We start from the raw sequence: 12,500 nt of genomic DNA on the forward strand, positions 1-12,500 counted from the left end.
ACCTCGAGCGCCAAGCATTTCCCCTTCCGAAACAAAAGCAAAAACAAAAAAATACTCGAAAATCGTGTGTTAATACATGTGCTCGTGCGTAATAGTGATTTGCGCGGAAAGGATTAAAAAAATTGGGACCTGTTCTAGTGACCTTCACGTGGCCGACTAATGTATTTCGCAAAACAGCAACAACGAATAAATGCAGTTCTCTCGCATGTAAAAGGCCTACGTCAGGCGGACGGAAATTATTCTTCGGAACGATTTCTTTCCGGCTATCCACTTGACTGCATTCTCACGGGGGCGATTTTTTCCACAAAGGAGAGTGAGAAATAAATAAATGCAAAAAATAAAGAGAATATCTACAAGAAAATACCACTACTACAGCTACTACTTATTATTCTAAAATACCATCTCTTGGGGTCTTGGTTGTGTGGTTAGTAATTCATGTCCCGAGAAACATCTTAAATCAAAGGCACACGTCTTTGATGCGGAATCTAATTAAAAAACGGCAAGAAAAAAATCGTAATTTTCATAGTCGGCCTCACAAATTAATAATAATAATTATAATAATACTAGTAATAACAATAACACTAATAATAACAATAATAATAATAACAATAAACAATACTAATAACAATAACCATAAAAATACTTTCCAGAACTCTCCTCACCTTCTTTATCATCATCTCCTCCCCCCACCTCCTTAATCTACCTCCTCTTCCTCCTTCTTTCTACTTTTCTGTATGCCTCCTCCTCCTCCTTCTCCCTCCTTTTCTGTATTCCTCCTCCTCCTCCACTTCTACCTTCACCTCCACCTCCACCCTCCTCTTCCAAGTTTCCTCCTCCGGTTCCCTCCAACCACCTGCCCCGCCCCACCTCCTCCTCTTCCAAATTCCTCCACCTCCCGGTCTCCCCCGCCACCGCTCCTACCGCCTGATTCCCTCACCTTCACCCCCGACCCTTTCGCCGACAAAAGGACATAATACGAGAGAGAGAGAGATGGCGGGGGTGACATTATCATTTCTCGGCGAGTTGGCGCTGGCGGGCGACGGGCGGGCGACGGGCGGGGGATAGGGTGAGGGTGATCAACCGAGATGCAGGTGGCGCTGGACGGCCGCAGATTATGTTGCCGGGCTCGGCGATGGCACGCGGAAAGGGAGAAGGGTCGCTGCTGGGTTGCCACTGGGTTGCCGCTGGATCGCCATACTGCCGCTTCTGCTGCTCTCTCGCCCCCTACCATGCACACCTCCTGCCTGCCTGCCTGCATACATGCACAAGCACGACGCCTCCCCTACTGCGGGATCTAACATGGCCTCCCCCTCTGTGCTCAACTTTAGTCCATGCAGCCCTCCCCTCTTTCTATTTCTCTTCTTGCATTCTCTCCCCCCCTACTTCTCTCTCTCTCTCTCTCTCTCTCTCTCAATAACTACACATACACACACACACACTTTTTTAAAACAACAACAACATGTAAACACACGGAAATCCCCCCCCCCCCCCCCGTCGTCTCCTCGCTCCTCTCCACCTCCGCCTACCCACATCCGGCCGGTGGGGTGGGGATGGTGGTGGGGGGTGAGGTACCATCATCCCCCTCCCCCTCATAATGCACGTCATCCAACACCCAACCTCTCCCCTCCTAAAGCCTCAACCTCTTCGCTTCCCCCCTCCGCTCCCCTCCCCCATCCTCCCTCCCTTGGCTCTTCATTCGCTATGCACCTCCTCCACAGACCCCCTCCCCCTCCTGGCCCCTCACCCTGAAATAAATAAATAAATAGGACTTTCCCTCTTTCATCGTGTAGGCCTGACTAACACTGAGGGAGGAGGAAGAGGAAGAAGAGGAGGAGGACACGGAAAATCGCCCTGATCGCTGCGCTGTCATGCACTAAATAACTGACGCCATGAAGTGACACGGTGAATCAGGGGAGGGGGGGGGTGAGAGGGAAGGAGGAATAGCGGGAGAGTGAGAGGAAGGGAAAGAGGAAGAGGGGGAGAGGGTGGGATGAAGAGAGGGAGAGGGAGGGAGGGAGAGGGGGAGAAGGAGGGAAGGAGAGGGGAGAGGGAGAAAGAGACAGATATATAGGGAGGAAAGGAAATAGAGAGGGAAGGAAAAAGAGAGAGAGAGAGGGACGGAGAAATTGAGAAGGAGTAAGCAAGAAAAAGGGAAAGAGAAAGAGAGAGAAAGAGGGAAGGTATGGAGGGAAGGAAGACACGTAGGTAGGATTAGGAAGAAATGGGAGGAAGATAAGGGGGAAGGAAGGGAGGGGGGGAGAGAAAAGAAGGCAGAAAATGCAGAGTTCGGAGAGAGGGAGGAGAGAGAGGCAAGGGAGGGGGGGAGGGTCAGAGATTTGTGAATGAGGAAGGGGGAGAGGGGAGGGGAGAGGGGGGAGTCAGAGTAGGCAAATGGACAGAGGGAGAGATGGAAAGAACGACTAAAGAGAGGCTGGAAAAAGAAGAGAGGAAAGGAAGAAAATAAGAAAGGAGAGTGGAGGAGAGGAGATGGGAGGAACGGAGAGGCGGGGAGAAGAAAGGAGGAAAGAGAAGAGGAGAGATGAGGACAGAAGGGAATGGGAGAAAGGAAGAAAGGGCAGAATAGGATAGAAGAAAAGTACAGAAGGAAGAAAGGGAAAAGAAAAGAAAGGGGGGGGGGAGGAAAAGGACACAAAAGTGAATCCAACAAAAAATGCTAAAACAAGAAAACTGGACACGTACGAGAATTTTTCTTAAATATGCAATAATCAAAAATTAAATAAAAAGAGAACAGAGAATATCATAGCATATAAAATACACATTATTTAAAGAGGAAAACGGAATGATACGACACGGAAAGAAGAGGATAACTAGGAAGGGGCAGGGGCAGGGGAAAGAAAGGAGGGGTTCAGAATCAAAACAATGAGAGATCGAGAAACCCAGCTGCCCCATGAGGGCCTCGAGTGACCAGGAGCTCATCTCGCCCCTACCAGGTGTCCCAACTAACAGGCACAGCTGGCGGCCAGTGAGAGAAAGAGGGAAAGTGAGAAAGAGAGAAAGCGGGCCAGAAAACGCGCGAGCGAGAGAGGGAGACAGAGAGAGAAAGAGGAGGGGCTAGGGGAGAGGAAGGGAAAACAGAAAAAGGGGATATGTGGATGGGACGGAATGAGGGCTAAAAAGTGAGTGAGTGAATGAGGGAGAGAGGGAGAGAGAGAGAGAGAGAGAGAGAGAGAGAGAGAGAGAGAGAGAGAGAGAGAGAGAGAGAGAGAGAGAGAGGGGGGGGGGGGGAGAGAGGAGGAGAAAGAGGGAAAAAGGGGGGGGGAGAGAGGGAGAGGGGAGAGAGAGAGAGAGAGAGAGAGAGAGAGGAGAGAGAGAGAGAGAGGAGAGAGAGAGAGAGGGGAGAGAGAGAGGGAGAGGGGGGGGGGGGGAGGGAGGGAGGAGAGAGAGAGAGAGAGAGAGAGAGAGAGAGAGAGAGAGAGGTGTAGGGAGAAAAAAAGGTAGACCGATTCCCACATATAACAGAACGGTAACAGAGAATGGGCTTTTGTAGAGGGCATGGCCAGGCGCTCTTCAAACCGCCCCCCCCCCACTAGAAAAAAAACCGCACCTCCCCATTCACACCCTTTTAGAACGCAGGTAAAGGAAGGGGGAGGGGAGCAGGAGGGAGTCGCGTGCCAAGATGTCATCAAGCAATTACGGGTTTCCGAAAATAAAGATCGGGAAACATTCCAGCGGCCCCAGCATCTCTTTCTGGCAGTCGTGGTATCTACTAGGCCCTCTCTCACCCGTCGGGGGGTGGGTGAGGGTGGGTGATAGTGGTGTTGATCGCTGTAATTAACAGAGCTGAAATTATGGCTAAATACCCAAACATGGGCACGAAGATACAGACACGTGCAAACGGGCAACCGCGGGTGTGCACAAACAAAGCAAATAGACGTGCACACGCACTCTCGCTTTTGCTCTCTCTCTCTCTCATTTATGCATATTCTTTTGGAATCGTTACTTGTCAGCCACGTCCACAAGTGTATAAAAGTGTCTACGTATGTGCCTTGAGGAGGAAAAGCATGTTCACGTATATACCACGTAAGCATAACAAAATTAACAAGGTAAAATTACGAGCAATAATCCCAACAGTACTATCAGTAGTAACACTAATTACTACTTCTACCACTGCCAACACAAATCACACTATCAATGACAATATCAACAATAACAGCAACAGCAATAATAATGAACGATAACACATGCGATGAAGGTATGCCACCTCGCCAGCCAGCCAGCCAGCCAGGTCACCCTCCAAGGCGCCGTGCACAGCTGATGACTCACTCCAACGGTCCCCGCAATCCAACAGGTGGGCGACTAGTGACTAGCGAACACGGTACATGATAATCCCCAGGCTTTGGGGGTTTCTTACTACGTGGCGTTTGGGATAATGGTCTAAAATGGATGGTTGTTTGTTTATAACACACTCCATATCATATAGGTACGGTTATTGTGGCACGGGATGCTATTCACGAGGACTAACTGGCACGAGAAACGTCTGACCATCCAAGCACATTCTTTTGATTTGATATAAACGTACACAATTCGTGACTAAATAGGAAAAAAGGAGAAGTATTCTCTTAACCTGTAAGGTCGAGTCAGGCTCACTATCTTTACTACTGATGTTCTCCCCAAGCGTCGATCATTTCCCAGCAATTCATTAAAAGCGAACAGGTGCTCTACACTCTGAGGGCGGCCAGTTAGGGTGCACGGAGGCAGGGCCGTCCCACTTTCAGCGCAGATGCCCTACTCACCCTGTCAACAGGAGGGGACGAGCAGTGTGATTCGCGTTGATAATGACCAACGGCACCGCTCTCTCGCTCTTCCTCTCTCTCTTTCTCGGTCTGTCTCTCAACATGGACCCACTTTCATATGTATAAAGGGAGATGTATGATCTTCCCGTGGTGTAATGAAAATTACCATAAACTATTACTGCATATCCATAAAAACATGTGCAGGGAAATCTGTGAGATGTTTCACATATACATTACATAAATATACAGTATTTCGGACGCATGCGCGCGCGCGCACAAGCACACACACATACACCTCTTTCATCCTTTTTGTGTTAGTTTTAATATATAGCACACATAAAATATAACTACACTTATAAACTTTAAAGGAACGATTTTTTAGAGGTACACATTTCCCCTTGGTGTCACAGTTGAAAAGTAGTACTCATTATCAATATCAATAATGATGATAGTGATAACTACTATAATAAATTACAATGATCATAACAGCAGTCATCACAATAGTGAAAGTAACTGATGATAACAATAATTATTATTTTTCTTGTCCTGCTTTAAGTATCAGAATTTTACAAGCAGTCATGATAAGTATATTTATCATCCACTGTTGTTGCAACAAGAAGTATAAGTATAAATAACATTCATTGTCATTTCTACATTTAACATAACTTTCATTCTGTGAAGCAGGTATAAGTTATTTATTGAAATTCAAGAATAAAACATTTAATAACTACTTGTGCTTTATACATTACAATTATAAAATAAAATGAAGTGAAAAGTGTTCAAATATAAAAAAAATACAAACAAATAAACACTAAATAAAGAATATCAATAATTGAAATTCAATGCACTATTCGACACCATACTGCAAACTAGTTCATTCATGTTCCGACAATTATTCAGTACAAAGTGAAAGTCATTGAACAGAATATACCTATTGATAACAGAACTACAAATCAAATTAAAACAGATACAGAGCCATATAATGGCACATATAATTCAAAAGAAAAGAAGAATGGCTAATCATCAGGCCAAATTACAACAGTTACAATACCAACTGGTGCCATGACACAAAAGATTTATAAAAAAAAGTCTGCATATCAAATTCCTATCTATCTCTAGACATATTAGTAAACCTTGCAAACACAAAGGACTGAACAAACAAGGAAGCATATGAAGAGTGGAGAAGATTACAAGAGATTAAGTACCAATTAGTGCCATCACATAAAATATTCAAAAGCAATGAAATATCTAAATACAGATAAAATTAAATATGCAATACAAATCAGTACCATCGTACAATGGACTCAAGAGGCAAAAAAGAGAGAGAAAAAGAAAGAGAAAGGATGAAAGAGGAAAAGGTTACAAAAGAAAGCAACAGAATATAAGTCACATATCTTGGACTATGGAAAATACACACATATTCAGAACCAAAGCCGTAGTTTAACGGAAGGGAAAATTAGGTAGAACATTCAAAAGATTCAAGATGAGATGCACAAAATTACAGATCATGTGCATTTCTTTAACCTTCAAAGAAAACTTCCAAATCATCTTCTGTTTAGGCCTGAGAACAAACAAAGAACAAGAGAATGGACTTCTTAAATACTTAAAGCAGTTTTCCCTATAACTGTATTTTGATTGACTTGTGCAAATCAAACACACATAAATAACTGCCCTAGTCACAGTCACGCATTGCAGAAAAAGTCTACACCAATGGTGAGATATATAATGTAAACAAGAAGACAATAGCATTCTTAAAACCAAAATAACATACATATACAAAACCTAAAAAGGCTGTGTCATCCACTTTGTTAAACTTTTAGAAAGTAACACCTAAGCGACAAGCCAAACTTACATCAAATAAATTTTCTTATTCTTCTGCTGAAAGCTAAATAAAAATTCTTCATTTCTTATTAACTTTAAATAACAACCAGAATACCATGATCTTTGAGTGTAAAAGAATAAATTTTAAACTATTAAACCTTATCTGACTCATAAAACAGCACACTTTCCAAAGGATTACTTTATCATTATAAGCTTGCATCCACTGAGAGAACCTATAAAACATAATTATCATATCTAAATTGATGATATTCAATTCATATCAGTGGTCTGACTTCTACACTTAAATGTATCTTTTAAATTCTTGATATAAATAATATAACTGATAAGAATTTTCTGGTAAATTTTACTAATACATCAGTGTTCTATAAGAATGCAGTCCAAGAACTCTCTTGCTTGAATATACAGAAGTATGAGGAGATTTGTTCACCCTTTTCTAAAACACTAACTGGTGTTGAAGTCATAAAAATTATTTGACATTATCAATTTGATTTTAGAAGTAGGCTTTCTCTCAGATATAGTAAGTTGCAAGTGGATGAAAATAGCATACTTTTCCCTTTGCAAATTTTTAGTCAATTTATGTAATATGCAAATAACATAAATACAAATAAGGTTTAGGTTGACATTTGGTATAAGACAGAATATTAAAAAACAAAACAAAACAAAATAAAGGTAATAGCCATAAAGAACACATAAACCAACACTGCAGGTATAAAAATAGTCTGCATAATGAAAGAGTAAAGCCACAAGAGCTTATCAATTTTCGTAAATCTTTGCATTAGTTAGGATAAGTAAAGTGATACCGCAGATACAACCAAACCTCCATCACCAACATTCTGGTAAAACAAAAAGTGATAACTGCCACAGAAATTTAATAAAGAATGAGTTCATGCTCTTTCCGGAAGAATATAAATGGGAAAGATTTGTTGACTTTGAAGGCATACAAAGAACTGAGGTGACAAAATCACTTCATGTCATCCTATTCTGAAGTATTGTTATACATTTACCAAGGGATTTATACATCACAGATGCAATTTCCATCCAATTACACAAAAAATTATCACTTATAACACTTGTCCCATCATGAACATATATAAAAAAAAAATATAGATACATATACATATATACATGAAATGACAAGACAGCAAAATTTGATTTAATATTCCTTTCAGACCAAAATGTATCTAAAGAAACAAAAATATTCAAAAAAGAGAAACTAAAGGCAAAAAAAAAGTTCTCATCTCACACTTCATAGAGAGTTCTACTATTATACAATTCATTTCGTTTTACACTGGCACTAATAACAACCGCATGACAATGATGAATACTTTATGGTGCTAGTCAACTGACAAATCTTCGCTTACAAATGACACGTAATGAGTGCAATAGAATCATGATAATTAACTTGAAATTTTTTAGTACTCACCTTTCACCTCGTTGCCCGTATTACATTCTCCTCATAATAAGCTTCATGTATTTGAATCTCCAATATGACGTCACAGATGGTAGAGGATGAATTTAGGGGTTGAGGGAGTGGATAATAATGAGTAAATATGAGTAAAAATGAGTAAAATAGAGCCCCGCCTCCGAGCCGCTTGTGCCGAGAGCCGCGCCACTCCCACGATCGATTCCTCGGCCTTTTGAGGATCCTCCCTTTTGAGGGTCACCGATTCCTGTTCCTCCTGTGTCCGTTTGGGTGGTTTAGAGATCGATATCGCCGTGGTACTGTGGGAAATTCAGCTGACGCGAGGGAAATTTGGGAAATCTCGGTCTTGGAGAGGAAATAAGAGTAAATAAGACCTGGCTATAGACGCCAGACCCGCCTACACACCGAGTGGGAAGGAGAGCGTTTATAGAGGGCGTAGGAGACAAGTGACAATCGACAAAAAGGATATTTTATCTTTGACCTTTTATAGTATTATCTAATCCTCTAAAAGGAAACCAATGCAATAGTATCTATACTTGAGTATACGTTACAGACTCTCAAACTTGACGAGTAAAAGACAGATCATTTATAGAGGACACTAAAGACAAAAAGCGATCAAAAAGTAAGATCAAATTATTTAAATTACCTTCAAATCCCCTTTGTAATGCCAATGATAAAACATCAGCACTTGTCTTCAATGTCGCCTCCCACGCTTGTGAATCAGCTGTTACTGAACAAGTGACAGACAGTCTGCTGGCTGATCAGTAAACAGTGATTCCACGTCATTTCTTACACTCTCTTCAGTGTATTTTGACTTTCTATCGCGTTTCTCAACGTAAGAACTACTCTTTTGACATTCTCTCTTCGAAGTTCTTAGATTTTATTTGGTTATCTCACTCCTGTGACATGTAGATCATGGGTTAATATTGTTTTATTGTGTATCATTTGATTGGGATTTCGGTTACTGGATTAATGAAACCAATGTGGGGATTGCGTCATCTAGAAAGTTTTATTTGAACATATTGCTAAGCACAGAAATAGGAGGTAATTAGTGGCTGTAATATATTGGTATGTTATTGTTGCATAGCATATTGTCAATAACACTTGTGTTGTTGAGTTTAGTAATGTTATATGTAGACCTGTGCTGTTGCAATAGTATCTAGAAATTTAACCCTTCCCATACTGGCCACCTCAAGATATTCAACCTGGGTTGGGCATCTTAAGGTGTGTGTGTTATATTATTTTCTCGACATATGGTATGAAATATGGTACAATAGCAAAGTAATACTAACTAGCATTTGGTATAATAGGTCATCATAACAGGGATAGATAGTCTGTAATTTTAACAAATGGGAAATGTAGTACGAAAGTGATCTGACCCTATGAATGGGCCTGTCATAATGTTCCCTCCACTTATCTTAGTTAGGGATTTGTAAAGTTGATTTCTTGGTAAATTTTCCAAATAACAAGGCATTACTAACTAAAGCAAAAGTGGTATCTATGGATTCCTCCCAACCTCTACTAATCAAATATACTGGATACAATGCGCAATTCTACCCCTGGACCCCACAATCTGGATCCCCCTTTTTTAAGGCACTTTGTGCTACCTCGTGCCACTTCAGTTTTGAAGTTAGCCCCAGCCAAGGGGTAGCTTTGCCTGGACCCCCCCTGCCCCTATTCAGGGCACTTCGTGCAACATACCTTCTGCAAAATACCTTGACAACCATTATCCACACCCTGAAATTCAAACATGGTTGGGTTTACTTATTTACGGCTACTGATGAGCTGTGGACTGGAAACCCCCAATGGATTACCCGCATGCACTGTTATGTTCTCTCGATAGATGGCACAGTATTCCCCATTGTTTACAGAATAATTAAAGAGTGCCCTCTATTGAGTGGTCATGTCATTATCAGTCCTAGTTTCCTATCCTGAGGAATATATGAGACAAAGTCTCAGTTGCTGTCATCATGGCACAGTATGAGGGTTATTCGTGATTGCATCATCATCATCTACAGAACTAATTATGTATCGTAAGTATCATGAAGTGCCCTGAATAGAGGGGATCCAGGGGGGGGGCTAACTTCACAACTAAGTAAAGTAAGTGTGTTAAGATTTTGCATATGGAATATGGCCTGAACTCATATTTTACTCTGAAATTTCCCCAGTTTATTTCATTTCCTCCCCTACTATTGGGACCCAGATTGTGCAGCATAGGGACGGAATCGTGGGTAAAGTTAACTATATAAGGATAGTACAGAGTGAGAAGAATCTATTGATACCACTTTTGTGATATTAAGTAACGCGGCACTATTCAGAAAATTTACCGATTTCTCTTTTAACTGAGAATGAAAACTGAGGATAGTTTAAAACTAATGATTTATAGCTTAGTCTGTAAATCACCTAATGGCATGGGTAATTGCTTTGGATAGTATTGCAATAAATATATAGTACACAGGGAGGGTGTCTGATAGTTTGTTTATGCCATAGTGCAAAGATGGAGGCCATACCAATGCTGGACTTTGCCATGTAAAGAGAGGTTCATGGACTTTGATCACCGAATGTGGCCTTAGATTAATTTCTGAAGATTATTTTTATAATCTATTATTTTGTGTGTTCTTTTTGGAAATTACTTGAGTTGCATGGTGATATTCTGAACAATTATGGTAATGTATTTTATGACGTAGAGAAGAGAATATTATTTCACATAAGTGCTTCATTCTCTATTCTGTCAATTATACTAGCCCATTACAACTGTGGCCTAATTACTGTAATATCAATTACAAAATATAATAGGAATTTAGTTCAATCATATCCATAAGATATCCAATGAAAATTGTATTTCCCCTCAAAAAAATATATAGCTTTGGTAATCTTTAAAAAATTTACTGCTAGCCCACTTTAGGACTGACAAATATAAGATTTGATGTGTCATCTAATAGCAAGTGTTTGAAGAGACTGATAGATAAAAGTCATGTAAGGTCATTTTTAAGTTACATCAATTGTCAGATAATATATGACAAAAGTTAAGGGATTGTCTTTTTTTTTTTTTTTTTTTTTTGTATATGCGTGTGAGTGTGTTTGTGTAGACTTAGGCAAATAATTCCAAGTCTGGAAGTCTTTGTTTGATATTTTCATTGCTGGGCGACATATACATGCCATGGCATGTCAGATTGCCATATTTGAACATCAGTGTTTCTGCTTGTGTTGTCATTTATTGGGAGTTCTTTATTAAATGGTGTAAGTGTAGTATGATTGTAAACATAATCATATTTATTATCATTATTATCATCATTTTGATAAGGTATTATTGACAGAAATAATAGGTTGGCATGTTGATACTTTTCTAATAGTTTATATCCTTGGCATTACATTTTTATAAAGATGATCATGCTTTTGCAGATAATTTTGCAAGAAGTGTTCTCAATATTTTGAATGTTGGACAGCACCATAAGGGTCTCTTTTGAGTTTTCACCCAAATTGCCACATCTATGATTATGTGATGTGATCTAATTGGATTAGAATTATATAGAATGTATATCAACTGTATTTTTTTACATATATGTTTATAAAGTATTTGAAATCATGTTTTTCTCCTGCCATAAAACTGTGGTATTTCTTTTACAAACGGTCTAATGAAATGGAAGCCATATATACCTTACTTTAAGTGTAAGCCCTCAAATCAGGTATTCCACATTCAAATCACCTATTTTCTAAGAAAAGAACATAGATGACATAGCAATAGTATACAATAGGAGTACTTGGAGAAAGCTCATCAAAAACGGCGACCCCAAATAGGGATAAGCTGAGAAGAAGAAGAAGAAGGGTTTAGAACAATGAAAATAGTCCTGAACTTAAAGACCTTCCCACTCCCCAACAAGTTTTTTACAAAAAAAAATTTGTTGGGGACAGACACCATAGAAACATAAATGGCATCCTTGGATTAGGAAGAATCAGATATAAAAGGATTTCAGTGGTTTTAATTTTTCTTAGCCAATTCTCTCCCTTCCCCCAATACTCCCTATATTAACCTTTTTATATCCTTGATATTATCCTATCATTTTTTTGTAACTGATTGATTGATTATTTTACAGAATGGTGAAGTTATTTGCAATCAGCGTGCTCTACAAGGGGCCTGAAAGTGCACGTCTCCTAAAGGCAGCATACGACTTGCAGCAATTTGGCTTTTTTCAACGAGGCTCGGTCCAGGAGTTTATGACCTTTACAAGTAAAATCATCACGGAGAGGTGTAACCCATGTTCTCGGCAGTCTGTCAAAGAGCAAGGTCAGTTTATCGCCTGTGTTAGATATTTGTAGGAAAGGGGGGGGTGGAGTTTCTTATTACATGATTTTTTTAGGGTGAAAGGTGGAGTAGAGTAGCCTTTTACCAGGCACAGGAAGATATTTTATTCTAGAGCCTATTCTAGTAATGATAGGAACTTTTTCACCAAGTAGTGTTAAAAGATAGGACTGAAGAGAGA

General features: G+C 40.2%; 2 protein-coding genes across 5 annotated transcripts in view; one reads left to right on the forward strand and one right to left on the reverse strand.

Moving 5' to 3' along the window:
• Positions 1–8,387, reverse strand: part of LOC122243049 (uncharacterized) — a 68,698-nt gene extending 60,311 nt beyond the window's left edge. For 2 of the 3 annotated variants that reach the window (XM_086532824.1, XM_086532823.1), the window contains exon 1: positions 8,020–8,219. The gene's annotated coding sequence lies outside the window, so the exon portion shown is untranslated. Of the gene's footprint in view, positions 1–8,019 lie in introns of all 3 variants that reach the window. The other variant, XM_086532821.1, reaches the window with a different exon arrangement.
• A 183-nt stretch (positions 8,388–8,570) lies between these two features.
• The window catches only part of Ykt6 (YKT6 v-SNARE homolog), a 19,150-nt gene continuing 15,220 nt past the window's right edge, over positions 8,571–12,500 (forward strand). Inside the window, exons 1-2 of one of the 2 annotated variants that reach the window (XM_043027660.2) lie at positions 8,571–8,641; positions 12,114–12,304. In XM_043027660.2, the coding sequence (XP_042883594.1) occupies positions 12,115–12,304 (190 nt within the window). In that variant the 5' untranslated portion in view covers positions 8,571–8,641; position 12,114. Of the gene's footprint in view, positions 8,642–8,714; positions 8,855–12,113; positions 12,305–12,500 lie in introns of those variants that run through there. The other variant, XM_043027659.2, reaches the window with a different exon arrangement.

The sequence above is a fragment of the Penaeus japonicus genome, unplaced genomic scaffold (assembly GCF_977035675.1).
Source record: "Penaeus japonicus unplaced genomic scaffold, GWHDUDI00000001_assembly GWHDUDI00000038, whole genome shotgun sequence".
In the NCBI taxonomy this organism is placed as follows: domain Eukaryota; kingdom Metazoa; phylum Arthropoda; class Malacostraca; order Decapoda; family Penaeidae; genus Penaeus; species Penaeus japonicus.